The sequence below is a fragment of the Carassius auratus genome, chromosome 34, assembly GCF_003368295.1.
Source record: "Carassius auratus strain Wakin chromosome 34, ASM336829v1, whole genome shotgun sequence".
NCBI classification, from domain to species: Eukaryota; Metazoa; Chordata; class Actinopteri; order Cypriniformes; family Cyprinidae; genus Carassius; species Carassius auratus.
The window spans coordinates 16,572,836-16,598,034 of NC_039276.1; the positions used below are offsets into that span (position 1 = coordinate 16,572,836).

General features: G+C 40.2%; 2 protein-coding genes across 2 annotated transcripts; both read right to left on the reverse strand.

Annotated features, from left to right (window-relative positions):
- Positions 1–672: 672 nt before the first annotated feature.
- rif1 (replication timing regulatory factor 1) lies at positions 673–15,030 on the reverse strand. Its single transcript, XM_026218271.1, has 36 exons — positions 14,863–15,030; positions 13,760–13,881; positions 13,374–13,452; positions 13,092–13,188; positions 12,189–12,319; positions 11,996–12,087; positions 11,696–11,885; positions 11,511–11,603; positions 11,259–11,397; positions 10,805–10,956; positions 10,566–10,680; positions 10,213–10,389; positions 9,855–9,965; positions 9,646–9,708; positions 9,456–9,556; positions 8,893–8,979; positions 8,702–8,775; positions 8,366–8,546; positions 8,149–8,256; positions 7,908–8,057; positions 7,687–7,786; positions 7,330–7,606; positions 7,194–7,236; positions 6,894–7,093; positions 6,675–6,768; positions 6,434–6,565; positions 6,192–6,334; positions 5,925–6,014; positions 5,782–5,842; positions 2,723–5,662; positions 2,496–2,618; positions 2,304–2,390; positions 1,945–2,060; positions 1,481–1,634; positions 1,280–1,400; positions 673–1,196 (listed from the first exon to the last, which is right to left on the reverse strand). The coding sequence occupies exons 2-36, from the start codon at positions 13,870–13,872 to the stop codon at positions 961–963; spliced, it is 7,170 nt and encodes a 2,389-aa protein (XP_026074056.1). The 5' UTR covers positions 13,873–13,881; positions 14,863–15,030; the 3' UTR covers positions 673–960.
- A 797-nt stretch (positions 15,031–15,827) lies between these two features.
- Positions 15,828–20,439, reverse strand: LOC113053340 (tumor necrosis factor-inducible gene 6 protein-like). Its single transcript, XM_026218272.1, has 6 exons — positions 20,173–20,439; positions 18,905–19,042; positions 17,963–18,124; positions 16,455–16,683; positions 16,293–16,333; positions 15,828–16,121 (listed from the first exon to the last, which is right to left on the reverse strand). Exons 1-6 carry the CDS (start codon positions 20,279–20,281, stop codon positions 16,000–16,002), a joined length of 801 nt encoding a protein of 266 aa, XP_026074057.1. The 5' UTR covers positions 20,282–20,439; the 3' UTR covers positions 15,828–15,999.
- Positions 20,440–25,199: the final 4,760 nt, after the last annotated feature.

A 25,199-nucleotide genomic window follows, 5' to 3' on the forward strand; every position in this document is an offset into this window, starting at 1 on the left:
AAAGCGTTCATGTCTTCAGAAGACTTATTAACCCACTCAATTCATGTGGATTATTTTTACAATGCCATTTTTTTTTTTTTTAACTGGACAAAAAGAGACTATAAAAAGTATCTTCATATGTTTCAAAGATGATCAACAAAAGTGAGTAAAATACAGAATTGATGCATTGGCTAACATTAACAATCTATTGAAGTTTACTTCACTTCAGGACATTCGTTCACGGACTTTCGCTACGCCACGGCCTTCAGCGTCTTCACGCACACACAAAATTTACTATAGAAGTGTAATATAATATACCCTTTGTGAATAAATAAGATTTAAATTCACATTTCACACACTAATGCTTTGAATTAAACATTTTCACTCCCTTCGAACTGGAATCGTGGCAGAATATCTGGTGATGTCCACTTTGCAGGGCACTTCGAGTTGAACAGAACAAACATTTGAAGTGGTTAGAGAAATTTACAAAATTTGCAGATTTGGTGGTATGTTAGGATAGAACTGAAAACCACTGAACTAATGCAAACAAATGTTAAAACCTTAAAATCATTGTAAAGTTAGTATAATAGACTTGCAGCAATAAAAAAAGCCATCATTGTATTTGTAATTTGGTGGTTTGTTCAAAGATCCATCCAAAAAAAAAAAAAAAAAAAAAAGCTCCAAACAAGGAAAAACAGGGATAAATGACATTTTTTATTAATACTATAACTTTATTTAAAAAAAAAAAAAAAAAGTTTCCTTGGCATCTCAGCACAATTTTACAGTCTTAAAAAGCACTCCATAAAATACATTGTCACTTGAGTAGCACAGGAAATGGCCATTTAAGTCTATTCTCTGAAAGAGCATAATTAGAAATTCATCTACTCTAAAATTTAAGCTAAAATTTGAGAAATGAGCAGTCCACTGTTAATCTTCAAGTTAAAAGTGAATTCTGATATCAGGAAAAATGTCTCAATGTCCTTATGGCAAGCTATCATCAAGATTACTCAGCAAGCGGGACTGCATATGGGTCACAATGCTTCTCATCATCCCGCTCAGATGTTCGTGCATCTGGCCCAGCTGGTTGGGTGAACAGCGGCCAAGTTCCTCTGAAGTTAGGCGTCCACCAAGGGCTACGACATCTGATAGCAAATCACAAGATTTGTTCTCCTCAGCCATCAGTTCTAAATCTACACTCACCTCTGATGGTTTGTCATCTGCAAAAAATTGGGAGTCATGGGTTATGCTGAATGTATCAGCAATGATGGATTTGACAAAAAAAAAAAAAAAAAACACTTACCTTGAGCCTCTCCTGATGTTTGTTCCTCATCTTGGTTTTGAGGAAGCTCCACCTCTTCAGGCTCAGATGTTATTTTCTCCATTTCGTCAAAGCTCTTCAGGTCATCAGAACGCCCTTTTCTCTGTATGGCCAAATGTGAAGTGTAAGAATGATCTCCCATAATTAAAGGTGAAGAACTAATGTAAAGATGATGTACTATACCTGTTGTTCATGATAGGTTTTAAGTGCTTTCCTCACATTGGACAGCTTGGGTGAACGAATAGGAAGAGACTTGATTTCACTCGGAGTAAGGGCACTCAGGTCTCCAACCGTTTTAATGTTTCTAGCTCTAACAAGCTGACCAAAGCCACGAGGCCTAAATACACAACGGAATAAACATGCGCGCAAATTAATTACATTCTTAACATTAACACCCCAGAAAACAACCTTCAGATCTGTGATGAAACCTACTGATGAGAAGAAATGACTTGTACGGTTTGGATAAAGAAGAAATGGTATGTGTACTACCATTGACAGATCTCGGCTGCATTACACAATCAATACTTAAACGTATTTGGAATTCACAAGGTCAGAACATTTTTTGAGGATTTAAATTAAAACTGAGGAGTGAACTCAATGAACTGAGCCCAAGCTGAACTGGAGGAGAAATGGGCGATCTGGCTTACCACATGTTGGACGATATCTGCGGTAAAACAGCCTCTATTGGGGTAGAGCAGCCAACAAGTGCTGGATAAACACAATCTTTAGCAATAGGACGTGGCTCCTGACTCATTTCAGAAATCTATGATATAGAAAGAGGAACCTTTTAACACCATTTCCACTTGGAGCTACTGTTCAAATAAACTTAAGTCTGATGCAACTGAATAACAGTATTAAACATTAACAACTTTAGTCTTAATTTCTCAGAATTAAGATAATAAAAAAATATTAATTAATAGTTAATAGTCAGTAATAATATTAATAGTCAGACTGCATGAGTAATATAAACCGTAGCAATTGAACTACAAGGCAAGGGAATAATTACCAGGCATTTTTTAGAGCTTTTGGATCCAGGGCTACGGAGGTTCCGTGGACTTAAACTTGAATAGCCTTTTGTGGGTGTAGTGATATACTGGAATGAAATTGAAGACATTTAACAATAGCCCATGAAAGGTTGAAACTGAATCACAGTTTTAGATCCCAGATGTACTCATTTCAAAACTAGCATAGCACACACCTTCGATTGCCCACTCAAGACTTTTGACCTAGGCGAGCTTGTGCGAATAACTGGACTACGTCGATCAATATCATCAGCCAGTTCTTGATGATAAATTGGAGTTGCAAAAGACACTCGACGAGACTACAAAAAATAAAATAAAAAATACATCGTTACAAATAAGGTTAAACTGCACTTGTTTGTTTTTATGTCCATTTTCCTAAATATCAAAGTATACTGTCAAATACCTTATTAAGGGGGGAGGGTGTATCCTCTTCATATGTTCTCTTTTGTCCCTTCTTCAGAATACTGGTGGATGGAGAAGCGGATGGTGACCAGACACAAGATCGGTTTCTGCTCGGACTCTGGCCAGGCTCTAGCTCTCCGCTGAGAGCGTCCAAAGGTTTAGGCTTGGGTGGAGAATCTAAGCATACTTCAGATGTACTACTCTGAGGTGGCCCAGACAACGACTCTAGTGCATCCACAGGAATATTGAGGTTGTCTACAGGAGTGTCTTCATCCTTCTCGACAAAAGCAACATCCTTGGCAAGCAATTCTTTGTTATTTGACTCTTCTGGCAACACCACCTTTTCACCACTTGGCTCTGAAACAGCAAGGTCTTCACATACCTTCACTACTGGGTTAACTGCATCCTCCTGCTGGACATGGGAAGACTCTAGTTGCTCTTGGCATATAGGTGCATCTTCCACTGGACGACCTTGACTTGGAGATGTGTCTTGAGGTGTTGAACTCTGGAGATGTTCTTGACTTACTGAACCATTTTCCAATCTATCTTCTGCTTCGAGCTTTTGACTACCTGCACACCCAGAACTCTCTAACTGATTTGTTTCTGCCTCTGGGACCTCTACGTGCTCCTTGTTCGATTTTTCTGTAAGTTTAGACAATTCAAGCGGTGCTCCTTCCTGTGCTTCAGGCAGCTGAGAAACAATTACACCAAGCTTTGCAATGGGACTTTCAGAAGGCAAAACCTCAGACTGGAGCTGTGCAGGCAAGCCTGAAAATGTATGAACATCAAAATCTGAGACATCTGAAACTTCTGAGCTCTTGCTTTTCTCCGATACAGATGTTGTGCTTGACTGCTCAGGTTGAGAGTTCAGGGCATCAGAGGCAAGTGGAACCTGCTCATTTTTCAGATCCTGCGATTCTTGGAAGTCACTGTCCTGCGAGAACACATCACGGTTGTTTGAAAAGCAGTTGCATGTTCTCGATCGTCTACGACCACGTCCCCGTCCGCGCCCCCTGGTATGTGGGCATTTATGCAAAATGTCAGTTTTCTGGGTTAAATCTTCCGATCCAGTCTGTGAAGATGAATTCAATTCTTCACCCTCCGACTTCGCAATAATGGCCTCCTTTTCATCTGTATCAGTTTCAATTTTGGCATCTTCTGCTCCTTTTTCAGAGGAAATCTGTTCATGTGGTGCACCATTAGGGGAGGGGACCTCTTCTTTGGTCTCACTGACAGAAATATTCAAACTAGTTTCATGATCTGCCTCATCCTGTGACATTTCTATTGAAACATCAACACCCTCCATATCTGGCACCATCTCAGTACCTTTCAGTTCTTTGGCAACTGGCAGCACCTCTGTGGATAATGGTTTCCGGAGTCTCTTTTTAGGCCTTGGTCCATCTTCTCGGCTATCAGAGATTTCAGACTCTGTGTTGTCGGTAGGAGCCAACAATCCTTTAGATCTTCGAGTTCTGTATCTACCAAGACCTTCAGAGGAATCTTGGCTTGCACTTAACTCCTCAGCATTTACAGTTGATGTGGCATCTTTATTAGAGTCTGCCTCTTCTTCTGCAGCTCTCCTCCTCATAGCTCTACCCTTCACCACTGTGAGTGTTTGAGAGTCTGTCTGACTCAAGTCATCTTTGGTCTGCGAACCAGACAGCTCCAGTAATTGAGATTCAGATCTCCTTGTTCTTCGTGTTCGGACAGTTTGCTGGCCATCAGCCTCAGAATCGGAAAGAGGTGTCTGTGAATGTTTCTTTTGCAAAGCGGATGCAACATTTTGAGGAACATTTTGAGAGTTTTCATCTGCCTCCTTGTCTATTGACTCCTCAAGGTGCATTTTGGTCTTCCTTGTAGTTCTACCCAATGAAACGCCCTCAGACTCATTCAGAGTTTGTGGTTTCTCTTTGCTTTGGCGATTGGATTGAGTTATAGGAGAACTCTCGGAAGAGGGCACAGACTGGTTGAGCATTTCATTTCCAGGCATAACTACCTCATGTGGAACTGCCTGAGGAGATTCTCCAGAGGAAATCTGCGAATTACTTTGACTAAGCTCTCCTTTAATTATTTTGTTCGGCTTGTCTCCTTCGGCTTTACTGTCCTTAATAGCCTTACTTCTTCCAGTCAAAGTGCTACATGGAGACAATAATGGTGTTTGTGTATTTGTCAATATGGAGTCTGCAACCTGTTCTTGACATTTGCTTTTCACCTCCCCTGAATCTTCTCCTGGGCGTAAAGGTTTACTTCGCCTTCTACCCGACCTTCTTAGTTCTTGACTAGCCTGAGAATCAGCAAGACTCTGTGAATCTTTTTCAGGAGAATCTTGTTCCTCTACATTGTCTTTAGACACAGGACTGTTCTTAAAACCTGATGCTTCACCAGATAATTGGGTCTGGGTATCTGGGACCACATCATCCTCTTCCTCATCTGTACCTTCAATGTGATGACCCGTTAACATCTCATTTTTTGCTTCCTCATTTTGAGCAGATGGGTCAGTGCTGCTCCTCTTACAAGATTCCTTAGAGTCCTCTTTTGTAGTCTGAAGTTGTGAACCATTTGGAGTAGACTCCGATGCCTTTGAAGAACTTAGTCTACTTGATTTGCGGGTGCGTGGACCAGCAAATGCAACACTTGCTGGACTTGGTGGTTTCCCTTCTTCATATTTCTCTAAGGTTATAAATGACTGACGCCTGCTGTTGGGTTTAGGTGGTGTACCAGATATCATATCAGATGAACTTGAAACATTAGGGCTGGTAACCTCAACTCCACTTTTCTCATGCCCACTCACATCAACCGAGATGTCACTCAATGGTGACCGATTCTTCTCTGAAGTTTGATCTTTATTTTGTGTATCTTTCTCTGGTGTTTCTACAGCTGATCTGGTGCCTTCTTGGGTTACTATAACATCTGTGATTGGTTCCTCACTTGCAGAAACCTCCTTTGGGGGAGGAAACATTACAACCAATTAATTCCTTTAACAGAAAGCATGCACACATCCTCCACAATCAAAACATCAATGCCAGAGTAAAAAAAAAAAAAAAAAAAAAACTGTTTTACCTTGAGCTGAATATCAGCCTCTTCCTCTGGTTGATGCTTTTCATCTTTTGTCAATTTGTCCCTAAAAAGAAACTTGTTTACAGTGGGTAATATATGCATACATTTGAGTAAAACAAAAACAAAGTCATAACTCTAATACATACATGGACTCCTCTTGACTCTGAGTATACTGTGAAAAGACTGTGGTGTCCATGGATGCATCCAGATTATTATAGAGCGCAGGAATGTCAACCCTTACACAAACACAAAATCAAGGCAGAAAACATCAACAAACAAAAAAAACATAAGCCCTGACAAATTCTTATTTTCAAAATGCTTAGAGAATCTTAATGGTGACATCTTTACTACCACAATTAAGATTTTAGACATCTGCCATGCCATGAAAATGAAAGAATTTAAACCAAAATTACCGTTTAGTCCTTTTGACCTCTTTCTGGTGCTCAGTTAGCACTCTATCCTTGGTCTCAGGTGGAATAAAAACAAAATCCACTGAAGCCTCCTCCTCAATAGCTTTCCGCCTCAATGGCTTGGGTGATCCAAAATCCAGCTTTACCTAGAAAGGCAATAGGTGATTTGTTGAGGAACCTTTATGCTAATTAAGTGACGCCATTGATATTTTCAAGTTTAGATGCATTTTCACATTCATACTCACAGACACTGGCTTTGCAATGGTTAAAGAGCCTCTTCCTTTAAGCTCTTCTGCCTTCGCCAGGAGGGAGTCCCTCTTTCCCACAGAGGTCATTTTTACCCCGCTGATCTGAGGGTCCAGCTGAGAACTCTCACCCTTATAAGAAAACCAAACATGTTTGACTGAGCTAAATTTACAGCCTGTTTTAATAGAACATATCACTGCAGGGACAATAATTTGCAGATGATTAAACACTGAACTGTACCGTATACTGTCCACTGCAATCATCTGGTGCATCAATAGCTTCAAAACCAGGTAAAATCAATGGAGTCTTTTGCTTGACCTGACTTAAAACAGACCTGAGGAAAAACATATACATTTAAATACAAATTTTAAGACAAGCATTCTTAAAAGATTTAAAGATCTGAAAATGTGCCTATGCTACATTTTACATAAAATACCCAACAATTGAATGAAAACATACTTAAGAGGATCAGGGTAAGTCAAGGTGAGTGCATTTCCAAAAGTGGCATTCCAGAACTGTGTGACCACAGTGCGAATGTGCTTGCTCTTGTGCAGAAAAAGCACGCAGAGCAAGGGCGACAACATGGCAAGCATCTCATCATCATGCAGAGTTGATTGTGTTTGAAGGCAGCCAAGCAGGTCCGTGGCCAGTTTCTCCAACTACGAAAAAAACAGCAAATAAATACGAGAGACAGCCAAACCCTACATAAAAGACACATCAGACCCGTGGTTTTAATTTCAAAGCTGGGTAAATTCTTACCTTGGGTCCTAGTGTTGCACTGAGCTTTGATGGTTCATCATGACTTTTATAAATGAAAAACAGTGTTAGACAATGAAAAAAAAAAAAAAAAAAAAAAACCCATTCCAAATATGAAAGATAAGAAACCATCACACACCTGGAGACCAGTTCAAAAAGGCGCGAGAGTGGTTTGGTGAGGGAGGACAGCACCTCTTGTATGAACGTGGGCAGTGTGATATTAGTGAAAACGGTTGACAAGTTAGAGACCAGCGTCAAGCCAATTCCATTTAAAACTCCGGTGGACTCTACAGATGCTTCTGAGAAGTCCACAGAAAGGAATGCCTCTAGAGTCTGCACCAGGAGAGTGTGGAAGGTCGAGAGATTCCCCAGGGCTTTGCTTCTCTTGCGCACCCAACTCAAGGGTGTATGAGGAGCTAAGAATCAAAATTGAAAACATGGTGACACAGTGCCATTACACATCTTTGCCCATTTGAATCTGCAGCAAGCGCCTTACATTTCATCTTCTGCTGGAACTGTGGTGTGTAAGGAGAGAAGTCCATACTCTCAATGATGACCAGCAAGATACTGGCTATTGCATCTAGCATAGGCATACTCTAAAAAAAAAAAAAAAAAAAAAGTAACATAAATTACATTTAAACACATACACACACAGAAGAGAAATTTAAATATACACAACATCCCAATTAGGTGCACAACTGAACAAATCTTCCATACTTTAAGAGCCTCACTGTCAAGAGAGGCACAGATCTTGGCACACAGCTCTTCGCAGCTTGTGTTCTCCTCCGCTGTGGCTACCAAAGCGGAGCATCGAGCAAACGCCTTGTATAGCCTGGACCAGGTACCGATCATGGTCTTCTGAGTGGTCTATTAAAAAAAATCAATGTCAAATAAGGACATATGAAGTATTTGCATTATATGGCAGAAAGCATCTCCACAAAAGCTAAAACGCTCTTACTTGGGGCAAGGGCAATCCAGGCAGCAGATGAATAACTGGGAACATCAAGGCACTGTAAATGGCACTGAAATTATGCTCCAGAGCATCTCCTTGATTCACTTCATTGGTCTGTGTTGGAATAATGAGTTTTCACTTAGAAGTGAGACACGAGGTTTGACTAGCACTGAAATGCACATTCATGCATCAGCAGACAGCATTGATGATCTGAGTTTAGTACCTGAGTGATTGTGTCTGTCAGAGGGTTTACCACCACACTCCACATCCTCCAGAGTTGTTTCTTGATCTTAACAGCCTCCACACTCCCACTTATCGCTCCTAAAACAGCCTCTCCAAACGCCAGGGGAGATGTAGGTCCACAAAACCCACAACTCACAAGGGTCTCCAGGCTTGAAAAAAACCTGCCAGATGCAAGAAAATGTTGCACCCGTTAAGCAATCAAACTAGAAACACGAGAGGTATTACTTTAAAAGGTGTATGCAAAAAACCTCTGAAACAGAAGTTGTGTTTTCTATATTAGACATTGAAAGACTTATCTTAAAGGATTGATGCTTACCGGTCATCTTCAAGAAAGGAGGAGAGCTGGTTACTCTTGTAGAATAGCAGTATTAGGAAAAGTGCTGGTGTACCCTGAAAAATGTGGAGAATCTTACACAGTCATGATCTATAGCCACGCATGAATTCAAAGGTTGAACATTTTATGAAAATAAACACAATAAGGGGTAAAAAAAAAAAAAAAACACTTACATTTAACACATCCATGTTTGCCACTTGATAAGCAGCAGAACCAAGCACCTTCTGAGGTAATCCATTAACAGTGGCTTCCAGCAAAAGCTGCAGCAAATAATAAAGCAATGAAAATGTGTTCAAACAAAAGGGTCTAACCAACAACCTACATAACCTTTGAATACACACCGAAAATAAAAAATTTTAAAAAAATTACATTTTAACGGCAAAGCTTTTAAAGTCTCATGCTCACCAAGGCAGCATTTATGATTAAAAATGCAGTGAAAAGAGTAACAATGAAAGCTTTATAATTTAAATAGCAATGTTTTATTTAAATATATTTTAAAATGCAATTAAATCCTTGTGATGGCAAAGCTGAATTTTCAGCAGCCATTCCTCCAGTCTTCGGTCTTGCACAGTCTTTCAGAAATTATTCTAATATTCTGTTTTTGTGGAATGGGAAATTATCTCACTGAATCTAAACTTTTAAAAGGTTGTAAGTGTTCAGCATGCCAGACTGCAGCTGGGTTGGGTAACACTCAGCTTTCAAGCCATTCAGCAGGTCATTTTCACCATGATCTTACCAGGGCACGTTCAGCAGGCAGAACATCTGAGGACAGGATGGCCTGCAGAGCCTGTAGAAGCAGCGTGAGAACCTCGGACCCCTGTCGTTCCTTCTTATTACCTGTAAACAAATTACTATGAGCCAGTATCCACAACACAAAGTATCTATGCAAATGATCTGACTCTTAGAGAATGTAAATGTTAACATACAAGCTTCTATTGTTGTGCTGACAGAGCAGATCAGGTTGCTCCAAATGAGATTAAGAAGCGCTTCTGTGGAAAATAAATACTCATATCAGGTGAAGGACATGGACAGCATCAGCACTGCTTTCATTTCCTGATGAACTCAATAATAAACCTTTGATCTCAAAGCACGGCAACAAGAGAAACGGCTACATTGTGCATGTTATGTTGAATACCTGGAGCATGCTTTCCCACAGTAATGAAGCCTTCTTTGACAGCTGATATGAGGGTGAAGGCATGTCTACTGAAGGAGGAAGGGCTGGTAAAGAGCGGGTGCGTCAGGGGCTCTGGAAACAGACAAATGCTACACTGACACAGCTAGTATATAGTAATAACAAATTTCATAACTTTTTCAAAATATTCTAGGTTTATTTTCCCAGGTTTGCAAACCCTGTATTAACATACGAACATTACGATTACTAATCAAATGACATTCACAGTAACTAAAATGTCAAGTTGGGTCCACTTTACCACAAAGGCATAACTGATAGAAAACAACTCTTAAAGCTCAGACAATACTATGCGTAAAATTACCCAGGCTAAGCTGAAGATTTTCTCTAGCTGCTGTGACTGTAACCTCTGGACCCACAAGCCAGTGCAGGAGCATCTCTAGTCCCAGGAGCTGAATGGAGCGGTAGGTCTGAGCCCCCAGCACACTGCTGTTCAGATTCATGCGAGGAGTAGCGCTTGGTGTGCTGCAGGAAGGAATGCCTGGAGAACACAAAGATGAAGCATTAAGTATTAAAAAAACAACAACGGAGGGTAAGATTTAGAAACACGCATTGAGAAAATATATGGAGTGAACTGCCACTTCATACCAACTTGAGATATAATCTCCTTCATAAGAAGGCACAATGAGAAGAAATGAGCTGTATTTGTCACTTTACCTGATTTGGGGGTATTAGGGGTGCCACTGCTTGGGTTAGAGGTTCTAGCAGGTGTAGTCGGAGAAGGCACTGGAGAATCAGAGGGAAGTGTGCTGTGCAGTAGTGGTACACCAACCTTTAAGAGAGAGAGTGATGGGAATATACAATGCTCTCAGTAACTAATATATGACCATGGACATACAACGGTTATAATTGGAACAAAAAGCATAATTCATCAATGTAAGCACAGTGAATTTTACCTGCTCAAAGTTAGTGGACAGGTTGGCTCCGAGCTTGACTACAAGGTACCACCACACCTCCAGCTTGGTGAGCAGCAGAGCTTCAGTCCTGACTTGGATGGAACTGAGCGGCTGCATGAGGAGCTTCAGACGCTTGCTGCTGCACAGGATTTCTGCACAAGAGAAAACATTACAACTTAAACAGCAGCTGAGAAAAAGCAAGATGTTTTACAAAAAATTTAAATAACAATAGAAGAGCTATGAACTGTTGCTATCTGGGTCCAAAAGGTTCCCACATCTTTTGACCAATGAATTTCCATCTCAATTGAGGTTACTGAACTCCAAAATGCAAATTTACAGCATAACTAGAGAAATAAATTAAAATACTTTCCTGACTTTCCACAAAGCAAAGTTATGTAGTTCTCTAATGTGTAAGTCTTCAGTGACTATACACAAAGTAAATAAATAAACTTGCCTGAATTAAGGGCGAAGTTGTCAATGAGGCTCTTCCAAGCGATGAAGGCAATCTTCTTAATATTAGGAGAGGAGTTGCGAAAACCAAGCTCCTCTAAATACAGCAAGGAATTAATGAAAGCACCACCTTTGTGGAGCAACTGAAAAGAGACGCATACAATAGAAACGCATACTTATCCACAATGACAATCTCAAGATTCAGAACTGAAATTGTGAGACTTGAAGAGCAGCGCATGTTGACCAAGTATTTTACCTTCCCCAGAAGTTTTACAAACAGAGGCCACAGCTTCAGCATATTGGTCTCGTTTTTAGATGCAAACAGCTTCTGCATTTCAGGGATGAGCATCTAGATACAGCAGAGCATTAGAGAAGCACTATGGTTATTTATATTTATATATGCACCAAAAAAACAAAAAAAAAACTGTTGTATACACTTACAGAAGACATCATTGGCTCTACAATGGCTGCCACCTCCTGCTGTTTCTCCAGAAGAAGAGGCATGCCCAGCTCCAGGGCTGCTGCCGCACGCAAGCGCACTTTATTGGCCGAGTGAATCACCAGAGGAATAACCAGCTTGGCCCAGCACACGGCTCCTGCAGCCATCTGAGACGGGGCCTGCTCCAGCAACCTGATGTTCACCACAAAATCAAATCTTAATTTACGGAGCGCTTCCAGCATGAAGAGCACTGGAAGATGGCACTACCATGATAGTGAGAAGTACGGGAAATTGCAACAAACCTTATGATGACATTAAGTGATTCATGTTCAATGAGGATGGACTGAACCTCTCTGGTCTGCATGGCCTCTAGACTCTTCAGAATCTCTGGGACCTGAAATGTAAAAAGCAACATTTTTTAGTCACAAAAAAAAAAATTATGGAGGGAAAAAGGATGATAAAAATATAGGGACTGACATAACCAGGTAAACAAACCTTTTTGGATGCCACTTCTGGTGGGAAATTCTGTTTTGAAATCACCCATAATGCTCGAGTGCACGTAAACTTCTCTTTTGATTTTACCACCACATTACAGAGCGTAGACAGTATATCTTCGGAAATATTTGCTGCAGCAAAGAAACAGATTATGGAGGCTAAGCAAATTAACAAAGCAAATTACAAACACTTTTGAACAAATATTAATTTAGAACAAACGTAATTTATTCAGCTACAGTAGTTTTATATAGCATGTAAGAAATATTACAGAAATCAAATAAAGTGTATAAATTTAACACTGCATAGTCTTCACTGGATCAACCAAACATGAACGGATTCTTATTAAAGATCCAAAAGTGATTCAGTCAAGTCCAGTGAGTGATTGACATTAATAATGACAGACAGCAGCAGATACATTAGACTACTGTCCCTGTTTGTTTAATACAACCAATTGTGTTTATGGGAATACTCCACACAACAGACATTTTAACATAATTGTGTGCGTATTTAACCACTCAAGCATGAAAGAGAACGGTTTTCGTGATAACATGCTATTTGAGAGAGGCGCTTTAGCTGTGTCAGTCAGCACGAGAAGTGGACAGTTCTTTTTCACTGCTTATTGCCCTTACCTTTATTAAGTGCCAAATTCGCAAATGCATGCAGTCTGAAAGAGGCGCTTTTCTGAGTGTGTGTGTCAGCGCGAATGTGTCCCAGTCTTTATTTTCTCATTCATGCAGGTGTGCTTATCACTCAAAGGTGTATATAACTTTTAAGCAGTACTGTTATGCAAATATATTTGCCTACCAAAGAATACACAATATAGTATAATCTCTAATGCCCAGCCCTAATGGAAAGTAATAATAAAAAAGCATATTATACTAAAGAATTCAACAACTTCTATACCTGGTATGACTGAAACAATGTGCGAGTGGAAGACACAGAATCCCAAAGCCTGCAATGCAGCCTGACACAGCTCCTCGTTCTCACTGGAGATATGAACCTGAAAGGAAAAACATAATTCATCTGCAGGGCTGATGACACAGCAAAGACATAGCTTTCTGAATGAATAACTTTTGCCTAATTTTACTTACAAACAAACAAAACAAAAATAAGTGTCAAATGTTCAGTTAAATTAAAAAAGTTCCAGTATATGAGTCTGGTGATCCATAGAGGAGAACAACTTACCAAAAGGACTTTACTTAGACGTGCAAAATGCTTTACAACTACAGACAGAAACTGACGCCCCTCGTCTCCATTCAGGCGGCTAAGAGAAAGAAAAAAAAACAAAGTCCTAGAAATCTAGAAATCCTTTATAAGTTACAGCTCAACTGCATGCCCACTAGACACGCAAGAACCAATTAGGTTCATTCTAATGCAGAGCATTTACATTTGAGTTTGTTTACCATAATCAATATGCTCTACACATACGCAGTGATCCATACTTGCAATATGAACCAACATGTCAAAACAGTATCACTACAACACTAAATAAGATTTTATCATGGAGACATCCATACATGACTAAAACTCTTCTATACTGACAGACATAAGAACTGTAAGTTAACACTTACTTTGCGATGGTGATGTAGGCATCCGTCTTCTCTGACAGCCCGGCTGCTTCATCTTCCAGACACTCCAGAAGAGAAAGGAGGCTGGCACTAGATAGAGGCACTGCTGCCATCATCCTCACAACCTGAAAGGCAGGAAAGCACATTAAAGTCATGCATACAGCATTGACTACAAGGAAGAACGTATATAACGCAATAAAATGTGATTTTTTTTTTTTTCTGGTTCAGTTTTTTAATTGTAGCAGGGCTTTAAATGGCTTCAATAGCTTTATTGCTTTAAATAAAATTAAAAAATTGAAACTCTTCTGCCCCTTGGACCTGTGGGAACCAAGAATGAGTCTTTCACCTTTCACCCCCTTAAACACAGAGTTGAGCATCAGATGTTTAATAGTCGGCAATTGTGCATATGAAATACTATGCATAAATGTGAACGTGTGAAAAGTGAATATTCTAACTATTTAAATGTTATTTTGGTAGTGAGCTGGAGCCAATGCATGCACTGCAAGCAGAACATCGTGTGCTCTCGATGCACACGAGATCTCTGATGAACAAACGGCAATAAGGTCTTCAAATAAAGACCATGAGATGTAAATTCAGTCGTCTATGTCTCCTTACTGACACATATGTGGAAAATAAAACCTCACACGCATCTTAAATGTGTTGTTTAGCTAACTTAGCAAGGTGCTCGTGAGGCTAATAGGAACAAACCACCCATTATTACCAAAACTCTGCCAAATATCACAATATATATGCTTTTAAATACTATTTTGTTTTACTGATGGGTGTGCCCAAATTGATTGAGCTGTCCGAAATGCAAACATTAGACAATGTAGTTGTTTGTATCTTTAAGCTATTGTGTAATCATGTGCGTTGAGCGTAAAACTTGTGGGCACCTCGCGTGCAACAAACACGGATCAAAATGTGCCGTTTATTGAAACATTTAAACCGTCGCGTATGCGTTTGCTGTACTCAATCTAATCTAACAAGAACTGCCCCTACAAAGACTGCAGAGTTAGCGAGCTAACGATAGTTAAGTTACCCTCTTCATGTTACCCACCCAACCCCCTGAGTACTCTCATCGACACACACAACTCAAGATGTCTCACCTCGCGCCTGAGGACTCGCTATCGACCACTGAAAGCGATCTCATCGACACACGAGCTTTATCAGAGAAATCAGGGAAGTTTATAGCACAATGTTTGTAAATGATCAAGGCTACGCAGCGTCTGTCCAGTCCTCGCTCCCCGCGAAAATGCTGGCGCCAAACATGACGCGTTGAAAACGTCACCTTCAACCCGACGTCATCTCCTCCCTCTCATAAATGACGTATTGAATGAATTAAGATGCTTTCCCAAATCTTTAATAAAAAATGTAAGCAAATTATTAGGACACTTTGGTCATGTGTTTTGTCTAGCGCCATTTTACAGTAAGGTCTCATTTGTTAAATGCAATAGTTAACATGGGCTTAGAATGAACATTTCTGCAGAGTTTATTATTACTAGTTCATATTAACTTCAAAATGTAATAAAACTTTTAAAATCAAACATTTGTTAATGAACTAACGTACGAACAATAAACAATTGCATTTGTATTAACTGATATTAACGAATATATTCTAAGAATAAAAATAAAAAATAAAACCCTTTTTTTTTTAACTGTTTAGCTTTGCTAAAAGAATGTACATTCTTTGCAGTCTGGAGAGAATGTACATTTAATGGCATTGCATTAACAAAATCTGATTTTATTTATTTTTTCTGTTAGTGTAAATGTCATGTTATGTTATGTTTCAGAGAAACAGAGTAAGTGAAGTGAAAGTGACATACGGCCAAGTATGGTGACCCATACTCAGAATTCGTGCTCTGCTTTTAACCCATCCAAAGTACACACCCACACAGCAGTGAACACACACACACCGTGAACACACACCCAGAGCAGTGGGCAACCATTTATGCTGTGGCGCCGGGGGAGCAGTTGGGGGTTCAATGCCTTGCTCAAGGGCACCTCAGTCATGGTATGGAAGGTGGAGAGAGAGTAGAATACTAGTAGAATACATAAGTGAGAGTGTGAAAACTTTGTTTTATGAGAGTTTATTTATTTTTTTAAGTTCACATGCCTATAGACTTACATTTGTTATTATTTGTAGCTTTAATATTGCACCCTTGATTAAAGAAATACAAATATCAACAATTACAGTTGTGGGTTTGTGTGTATTAAAGAAGTGGGTTTGGGGCATTAAACATAGGTCAAGTGAAGGCATCAGTGTGTTTATCAAAGAGCTGAGAGGAGTTGACAGCAATGTACTGCAGCTGAAAACCTCCACCCGTCACCGAAGAATCAGAGAGGAACTTCAGAGTCATGACGTTTCCTGTGCAACATATAACGTAGGGGCATAGAAAGAGAGAGAGAGAGAGAGAGAGGAAGTGAGAGAGAGGAGGAGAGGGAGATATTCTAAAATTATTTTTAAGAAATACATTAAAACGAATGTCTTTTCCAAGAAAAACACACTTTTGAAATTAAAATCACTGCAACAACATACCTGTACTTATGAAGTCCTCTGGAAGTTCATCCCCACAGTATCTTTCCAGAACAGACACATTTATTTTATTATTTTTGAAGCTAATTTAGCCAGAACTGTAAACTCTCAGTAGCAATAAAAAAATGGAACATAAAGGTCAATGGTAAAATGTCATTTATTTACCTTCCAACAAAGCCAGAAACATCATCATAGCTGTCATAGATCTCCAGGTAATCACTGATGCAAGCTGTGTCCTCCTCAAGATCAAAGTCTAGGAAGTGCAGGCGGATTCGTTGGCCGTAGCGCACACGAATGTGCCAGTAGCAAATCTGCTCGTCCTGGTAGTCCTCTGGATAACCAGGAGAATCTAAAACCTTCTCCTGATCTGTGTGCACTCCTCCACACTCCTTTGCTGTAAAGACAGTAGAAAATCTGTACAAATTAATACATGCAAACAATTGTGATTATGTGATAAAGTGGTCAGACCTACTACACCCTACAGTTTGATTATTTTGAATCATGTGATCTGTTCATCTTTCCACGTGTAGCAGAAGTATAAAAGAGAGTCAAAGGAATATAAGCACTATGCCTATGCAGACAATGACAAATCCAAACTCTGTCTGTGGTTTGAGTGGGTGCTCAGTGACACACACAACCGGTGCCCTGCCCTGAATGAGGTAGTGACTGGACACAATATAGAAAAGTACATTTAGACTATAAAATATTCTTATTATTAATAATATTAAAATACACCCCATCCTCTTGGCATTGTATTGTACTGAACATCAATCTACTTCTTGGAGGCAAGGCTTTGTCAATCTAATATTAAAAAGAAATGTTTCTTTTGTGTGTTGATCTAATAACAGTTTCATCAGATGAGATGATAGTCAGGTCGTAATGACTGCTTATACAGTATGTGATAGTGAGCTTACTTTGTATACCACATTAAAAAAGACACAAAAATGTGTTCAAAAATGCCCATACCAGCATCTCTCACAGGACATCTCAACCTGAAAGCCTGTCATCACTATTTTGACTTCTCTTTGAGTTCACTGTTAAGTCAAGTCCTCAATTGGGAGAATTTCTTTCACGAGCTCTGGGGGAAAGTGTCAGTCAAAAACTCAGCTGGGTCTCTGGTAATGCATTACCACACCTTGTACAACTTTTACGGGGCTTCATTTGGATTATTAACGGTGTGAAGTAATTTTCATTAGACTCTTCCATATTAAAACAAGAGAAATCAGCCAGAGAAAACAAGCAGGCATTTTCCAAGAAATGTATTATGTGTTTGTTCTCACTACTCCACATCATTTGTCCTTCATGTAACAAATAATGACCTGTGCTGAGGTTCACTGTCCCCTGTTTCTGTGCATCTGTCATTGTGTGTAATAAAACAGCCATCACTTTTTTCTCCAACATTTAGTCATAGTTGTCTTTGTCCAGGCCACAAGTTATCCCACCCTTATAGAACCTGAATTATGATATAAAGTCATTGTCTTTAACCTATGGAGATTTATACTTTTCTACAACACTAATTCCTTTGATGAGTCAGCTCACTCTGGGGAGCTTTCAAAGAAAAAAAGTTACAAAACTATATGATTTGTTTAACTCTTTTGTCCAAATTTTCCAAATCTCTCGACGGATGACTAAAATCCACCCAGGATTGCCTAACTGCCGTTTCTCAAACTCACCCTCAGGGTTGTAGCAGTAGACGTCCCACTTCTCACTTTTGTTGAGCCGGTATCCGTAATCAACGATTCCAACCTTTCCGAAACCACAGTTGGTGCCAGCTTTAACAATCGGATAGCCCACACGTCCTTTGTCAAACCATCCAGCTGCACACACGTGGAACCCTTCGGGAGAAAGACAATGCTGTAATATTGTGGAATATCGGGTATTGTGAAGCATCTCTCTGTCAAACACATTTGGCATAAATGTTAACTGATCTAAAATGCAATTAATAAAAAAAAAAATTTAAAATGATAACTAATAAAATAGAACAATTTATAAAATACTGTTTTAATCTAATGATCAATAATATTTAGAAATATTACAGTACAATTATAAAAAAAATATTAGTTAATGTTGTATTTCACAAACAGGTTCCATCATTTTTAAGGGGATCATGAATAAAGGGCTTTTGTGCACTGAGGGAGCCATGGGCACCATTTGAAGGCTGCAAACAGAGACGATTAAAAGAAAGCCAAGCAGACCTCCAACATAGAGTGCCACAAGCCTGAACTAACCACATAATGTTGGCATTACACTTCAGTCCTCATGTCTGGAACAAATTTACTCTTAAAAAAATTGTTTTACAAGAAAACAGGTGTTACTGCTCAGGCAACACATGACAATGACTTTTACAGTTCAAACAGAACACTGGTTGGCACTGGGGATGGTTTATAACTTTATTTATATGATGTGTGCAAATATTTATTATACTGTATATCTGTGAGAATGCTGGTCATCATTCTGCTTGCTGCTGGATTCAGATGTAGTTAACTGTAAAGGCTATTCAGTATGATCCAAGTTATGACTTGTTCAGATTTCAACACTTTCGCTGTAGGACAGACCCTCCATTACTGTTTCTTTTGGCATCTGATCTTCATGAGATATGTAAGTGTGATACAAACCAATCTGGCGAGCTGCTTCCAGTTGATTATATGTCGCAAGAGTGCCCCCCTCAAATTTGCACACAGCCTTGGCTTCCCTATACGTCAGCTGATATCTTCCTTTGCGAGATTCACGGTGGTAAACTCCGGCTGCTTGCTCTGTAAGGAGAAAACGTGTCTCATTTGGCCACACTATCAGCTTCGAGGACTCATGTGGAGTTATCTGGGTCTGTTCAGTCTCTCAATTCTACTTGTCTACTCAAATTACATCAGACCTAAAAAGGAAATTTACTTTAGAAAGTTTTACCCAACATAGATGGCTTACTGTACAGGACATCCTGAGTACATAAGGGACCAATAAACTGTACATCCAGTTGCTGATGGTAAGATCACTAAAGCAGATTTTGCCTGTTTTGAGCTCTGTGTGCTGCTCACAGAACATCATGCTGCTTTGCAGTTGTTTTCAAGCACGCATGCATAACCTTAAAGAAGTTGGATCCTGTCTCAAATAAGTTACAAGCCAATGCTTTTACTGAGCTGCCTTCAAACATCAGAAGATTGCAACCATTTGTGAGCTCCAAACATGTCTCGGAGAAAAACACTAAATGGGAGAATCATTTGACAAATGTATGTAGCTTATTTAAGTGTTTTCAGATGTGTAGTGGTGGTCAAGCCACTATGTCATGATAAGCAAATAAAATAAAAAATTGCTTAGAGTATTGGAAATAGCTTACAGTGAATTTTAGTGGGGTTCAAAAAGTTTTGCTTTATGAAGACCTAAATCAAAGGTTAAATTTTCAACAACAAAAAAAAAACAAAACAAAACAAATCTTTACTGAAATGAGTTTGAAAACTCTGCTGAAAACTAAATATATTTCGACACACTGTTTTGACTTTCTTTGTGGCGTTCAAACCATATTATTTTACCCTATAACCTGCATGTTAATTAATCACTGAATCATTTGAAAGGGTTTTGGGGTGCAGTGGGGTAAGCTGCAGTATACCGTAACAGAATGAAGTCATTTCCCTGTGTTTACAAGGTTCCTTTGGACTGGCCACACATCAGCTTCACAGAGCCATAAATATACAGCTCTCATGACATGCAATATAATATTATAACATTTAAATCCTGTTGGAGAGTAAAACCCATTAAACCATAATGCAGTATATGAGAGGGAAATCCTAAAGAAACAACAATAAAAAATAAAAGTAATTTTAAAAATCCATAAGTCATGTATCATTGATTCTATGTAACATCGTTTGAATCAACACATCAGAAATAAAATTACCCAGCCAGATAGAGTTGTGCAGTATTCCATTCTTGTAACCCCAAGCTTCAGCCTCATTCAAGACAAATATAACGGCGAATATGACGATTAACACGCGCATTTCTCTCATTCCGCAGTGGATCTATACAGATGTTAGCCCAGCTGTCACGCAATGAACTGGGCACATCATGCGCAAGCCAAGTTTAAATGCTTTCCTGCCTACTAGACTCCTCTACGTGTGGTCTGACGTCTGATTTCAGTAAACGGTGACGATGGTGGAAAGGGCTGGATCGGGAAAGACCCCCAGTGCAATACACTGCGGTTACTACTTAAATAAATAACTGAATGGACGTGAAATATTGATTTGAGTTTAAATGTGCAGATTTAGATTTGCTTAAAGCGATAGTTCACCCAAAAATGAAAAGTGATATATACTCACCCTCATTTCGTTCGAATCCTAAAGTCTATGAGTTTCTTTCTTCTGTGGAATATAATGCTATTTCCGAAGAATGTTGCTAACCAAACAGTTTAGCAACATTCAAACACTCAAACAAAGTCATACAGGTTTGAAACGAATGAAGGGTAAGTAGCTAAATGATTTGCAATCCAAGTTATTTTTTCCTACTGAATACTTAATTAAACACACACATATATGTGATAACTCAAGAGTGTGTGGTGATGAAATTAAACTCTTCCTAGTTTTAAAGAGATTTTCAAATCTCTTTATTTTAGTTAAAACAAGAAAACTGATATTTTCAATAAAGAAATACTTAGCTGTGAACCTTCCTCTGGAATGTACGTGAAGATCTCGTCTGATGAAAATATGACATGCCTTTTCTTTATTTGATTGGATGGAAAATATTAGGTTATATAAGCTACAAACTGTTCAGTGATATCTGAATGGTGTTTGTATATTCTTCTATAAAAAAAAAAAAAATACAATGTGACTATTAAAAAATGACAAAGAGCCTATTAAACATATTTTCAAATAAAATTTTAAATTAAAAATCCATAATGAAGGTCTTTGGGGCCCCAAACATAAAAACCAATCAACCTTAGCAGAAACAACAGAGACAGTTAAGAATATTTGCTAGCAGACTTCACAAAAAAAAAAAAAAAAAAAAAAAAAAAAAAATGTGCCCAATCTTTTGTGCTCTGAATTAAATGTAAGAGGTGCTGAGTCACCCCCTCGGTTAAAGTCGTAAATTTAATCACTTATTTCCGTTCCTCCCTCTTATGATTTAATACCATACAGTAACCTGTAACAATGTCCAGCTCACTTTGTGATTTCATGCAGTCAGTTTCTAGTCTGTGAGTCTAAGATGTGCGTACACACCCTGGAATACATCATGAAAACTGCCAAAGTAAAAAAAAAAAGTTCTTCCAAGAACTTTGGACATTTGTCAGCCTTATAATTCATTATATTCATTGTGGTTTGTACGCCATACTTTGTTATAAAAGCTAGAGAAGAAATTATTAGATCACGATTACTAAATTAAGTCCAGATTTACAGTTTAAAGGGCATAGCTTTATTACGTGCATGTAGTAAGATTGTAACTAGACATAGACTGTAGGGTTGTAACTCTTTCTTTCCTAAAAGTGGAGAGGAAGCAGAAATTTGTTTTTGTTGTAGTGTGCGTAACTGCGAAAAAAATACAGGTGGATATGACTTAACTACTACCATCTGCCTGTTTGGGAACAAACCAGTTATGTCACACTACTGCAAACAAACTTATTTCAAGAACTGGTCTCAGTCTGCAGGTCACGTGAAGACATGTGTCTTTGAGCTGCTCAATTGCATCACAGTATAGAATTTTATCAAAAATATTTTCTGCCTCACTGAAGAGACAGAAGCAACAGTTTGTCATGAAGTGCACACAAACAAGAGGATCCAAAAGCAGTGTTTTATTAGGGTAATCCAGAATCATAAATCAGCCAGGCAAAGGTCAAAATCCAGAAAAGCAGTCCAAAACAAGAAACACGACAAAAACCAGGGAACACGAAAATAAAGGATGACATTAACCAAGGACTCCATGACAATGACCGAAACAAACAGGGTATATATACAGGTGCAAACAATGTGAGTGGGAACAGCTGTGTGCAATGAAGTGATTAGTTCAGATAAAGGCTTGTGAGAAATGCAGAACTGAAGTGGGGTGATGATATGGGGAAGTGAGACCTCTAGTGGACAAAGTCCAGGGTTGAGCAGGTGGAATTGGAACCCACCGGGGTGGCACAGGTGGAACTGTAGCCCACCACAGACAAGCAGACGGGACTGAAGCCCAACAGGGTAGAGCAGAGGACCACCACAGCCGAGCAGACGAGACAGAAGTCCACCTGGGCGGAGCAGAGGACCACCACAGCAGAGTCGATGGCCCAGGTCTGGTCAGGTAGGACTAAAATAAAGAACATGAACAGGTCAATGGTGGCCTCCGTGGCCATGATGAGATGGTAGATGGCCTCCATGGCCATAATAGGACTGGCAATGAGTTCATAAGCGGCCTCCATAGGCATGACGAGAGGGTAGATGGCCTAAGAAGGTTCTGCAGCAGTTTCCGCAACCTCTGTAGGTTCCACTGCCGTAACAGTCTCCTTGACACCATTAAAATGGATAGAGGTAGCATTGCTGGGTTCATCAGACAGGATGTGACGAGGCTCTGGAAGTTCAGCTGAGACGTGACCAGGCTCTGGATAATCTGTGTGATATAACGAAGCTCTGGAAGATCTACTGAGACGTGATGAAGTTATGGAAGAACGGTAGTGATCTGACTGGGCTCATAAAGACCAACCCTGACTTGACCCTGTTCACGGAGATCAACGGTGACCTGACTTTGTTCATGGAGATCAACGGTAACTTGACTTGACTCATGAGGTTTAACTGAGGTTTTACTTGACTCATGGGTGTTAATGGTGGCTTGACCTGACCCTGGACGGTCAATGGTGACTTGACTCTGACTTTGAACGGTCAGTGGTGATCTGACTCGACTCTAGGAAATCAATGGGGACCTGACTCAACTTAGGAGAGTCCACGGGGACCTGACTTGACTCTGGAGAGTCCACGAGGACCTGACTCAACTCTGGAGAGTCCACAGGTGGTAATCGTGTTTGGAGACACAGGCGTTGAGTCGGCCATCACTCCAGCCCTACTGCCATGGTCCAAAAACAAAGCAGAGCAGATGAGACAGAAGCCCACCAGGGCGGAGCTGAGAACCACCACAGCCGAGCAGACGAGACAGAAGCCCACCCGGGCGGAGCAGAGGACCACCACAGCAGAGTCGTTGGCCCAGGAGAGCAAGTCTGGTCAGGTAGGACTGAAATTAAGAACATGAACAGGTTAATGGCAGCCTCCGTGGCCATGACGAGAGGGTAGATGGCCTACGAAGGTTCTGCAGCAGTTTCCGCAACCTCTGTAGGACCCTCCGCCGTAACAGTCTCCTTGACACCATTAAAATGGATTGAGAGAGCATTGCTGGGTGCAACAGACAGGATGTGACAAGGCTCTGGAAGTTCATCTGAGACATGACCAGGCTATGGATGATCTGTTGTGATATAACGAAGCTCTGGAAGATCTACTGAGACGTGATGAAGTTATGGAAGAACGGTAGTGATCTGACTGGGCTCATAAAAACCAACCGTGACTTGACCCTGTTCACGGAGATCAACGGTGACCTGACTTGTTCAAGGGAGATCAACGGTGACTTGACTTGACTCATGAGGTTAAACTGTGGTTTTACTTGACTCATGGGTGTTAATGGTGGCTTGACCTGACCCTGGACGGTCAATGGTGACTTGACCTGACTCTGGATGATCAATGGTGACTTGACCTGACTCTGAACGGTCAGTGGTGATCTGACTCGACTCTAGGAAATCAATGGGGACCTGACTTGACTCTGGAGAGTCCACAAGGACCTTACTCGACTCTGGCGAGTCCACTGGCGGCAATCTTGTCTGGAGACACAGGCGTAGAGTCGGCCATCACCCCAGCCCTACTGCCATGGTCCAAAACATTTGAGCCAGACCACCCACCTCACTCCCGCTTTGACGGAGGGTGGTTAAATTCAAGAGTCTCCCCCTCCGCTCCTCCATGGTGGCTGGTGAATGGATTTGAAATCCCACACTGCTGGATCTGGGCATGATGGAGTCCTTCTGTCACGAAGTGCACACAAACAAGAAGATCCAAAATCAGTGTTTTATTAGGGTTATCCAGAATCATAAATCAGCCAGACAAAGGGACACCCAGGGATACACAGACCAGACACTGTGACACAGTTTTCCCAGCATTCATTTTGTTCATTCTGTGTTTGTCCCTCACCAGTGTCCCATTGACACTCATAAGGTTTTGTCAGAGAACGGTGTGATAATCAGCGGTATTCCCATGCTGCCCGTGTTCCTGCACCGACCCCTGTCTGAGATCCGTTTGCTCATGGAGAAACTCAAGTACCCCATTGCTCCAGCTACCAAGAGCGTCCAAATCCACAGCCCACCTGCTAAACCCAACTGCACCGCCTGGTTAGGAGGTGAGCAAAGAAAGGCACGGCCGAGGCTTTGAGACTCCTGTCCTCTGCATGGGACGAGAAGAGTTTTATAAAGCAGTAGTGACAATGAAGATTTGCTGAAAATGAGTTTGTTTCTTCATCAGGTTTGTAGAAGGAAAGAAAGGAAATTCTCCAGAAACGGTTTTACATGTCCATTTACAAATTTAGGATTTGTTCCTAGAATTATTTGGAAGGGTCATGAATAATAATGTTGAGCTCTGCTCTGATTGGCTGTTTCACAGCACAAATCTTTTCTGTCCAGCGTGAATGATGGAGAGATAAGGCATCCAACCTGATATGTCTGAGCCTGTATCAGACAAAGATACAGATTTTAAGAGATTTTGAAAGAATGTTTAGCGTCTGAGTGATCGATGCTTGAGAGAGTTGTCGGTGAAGATGTGGACGCAGCCTCTGTGTTGCTGTTATAAGCATTTTTGCACTTATCTTTCCCACTTTTTTTGACACTTTAGAAAGTTAATAAAGTAGGACGTTGCAGTTTAGGGTCAGTGATAT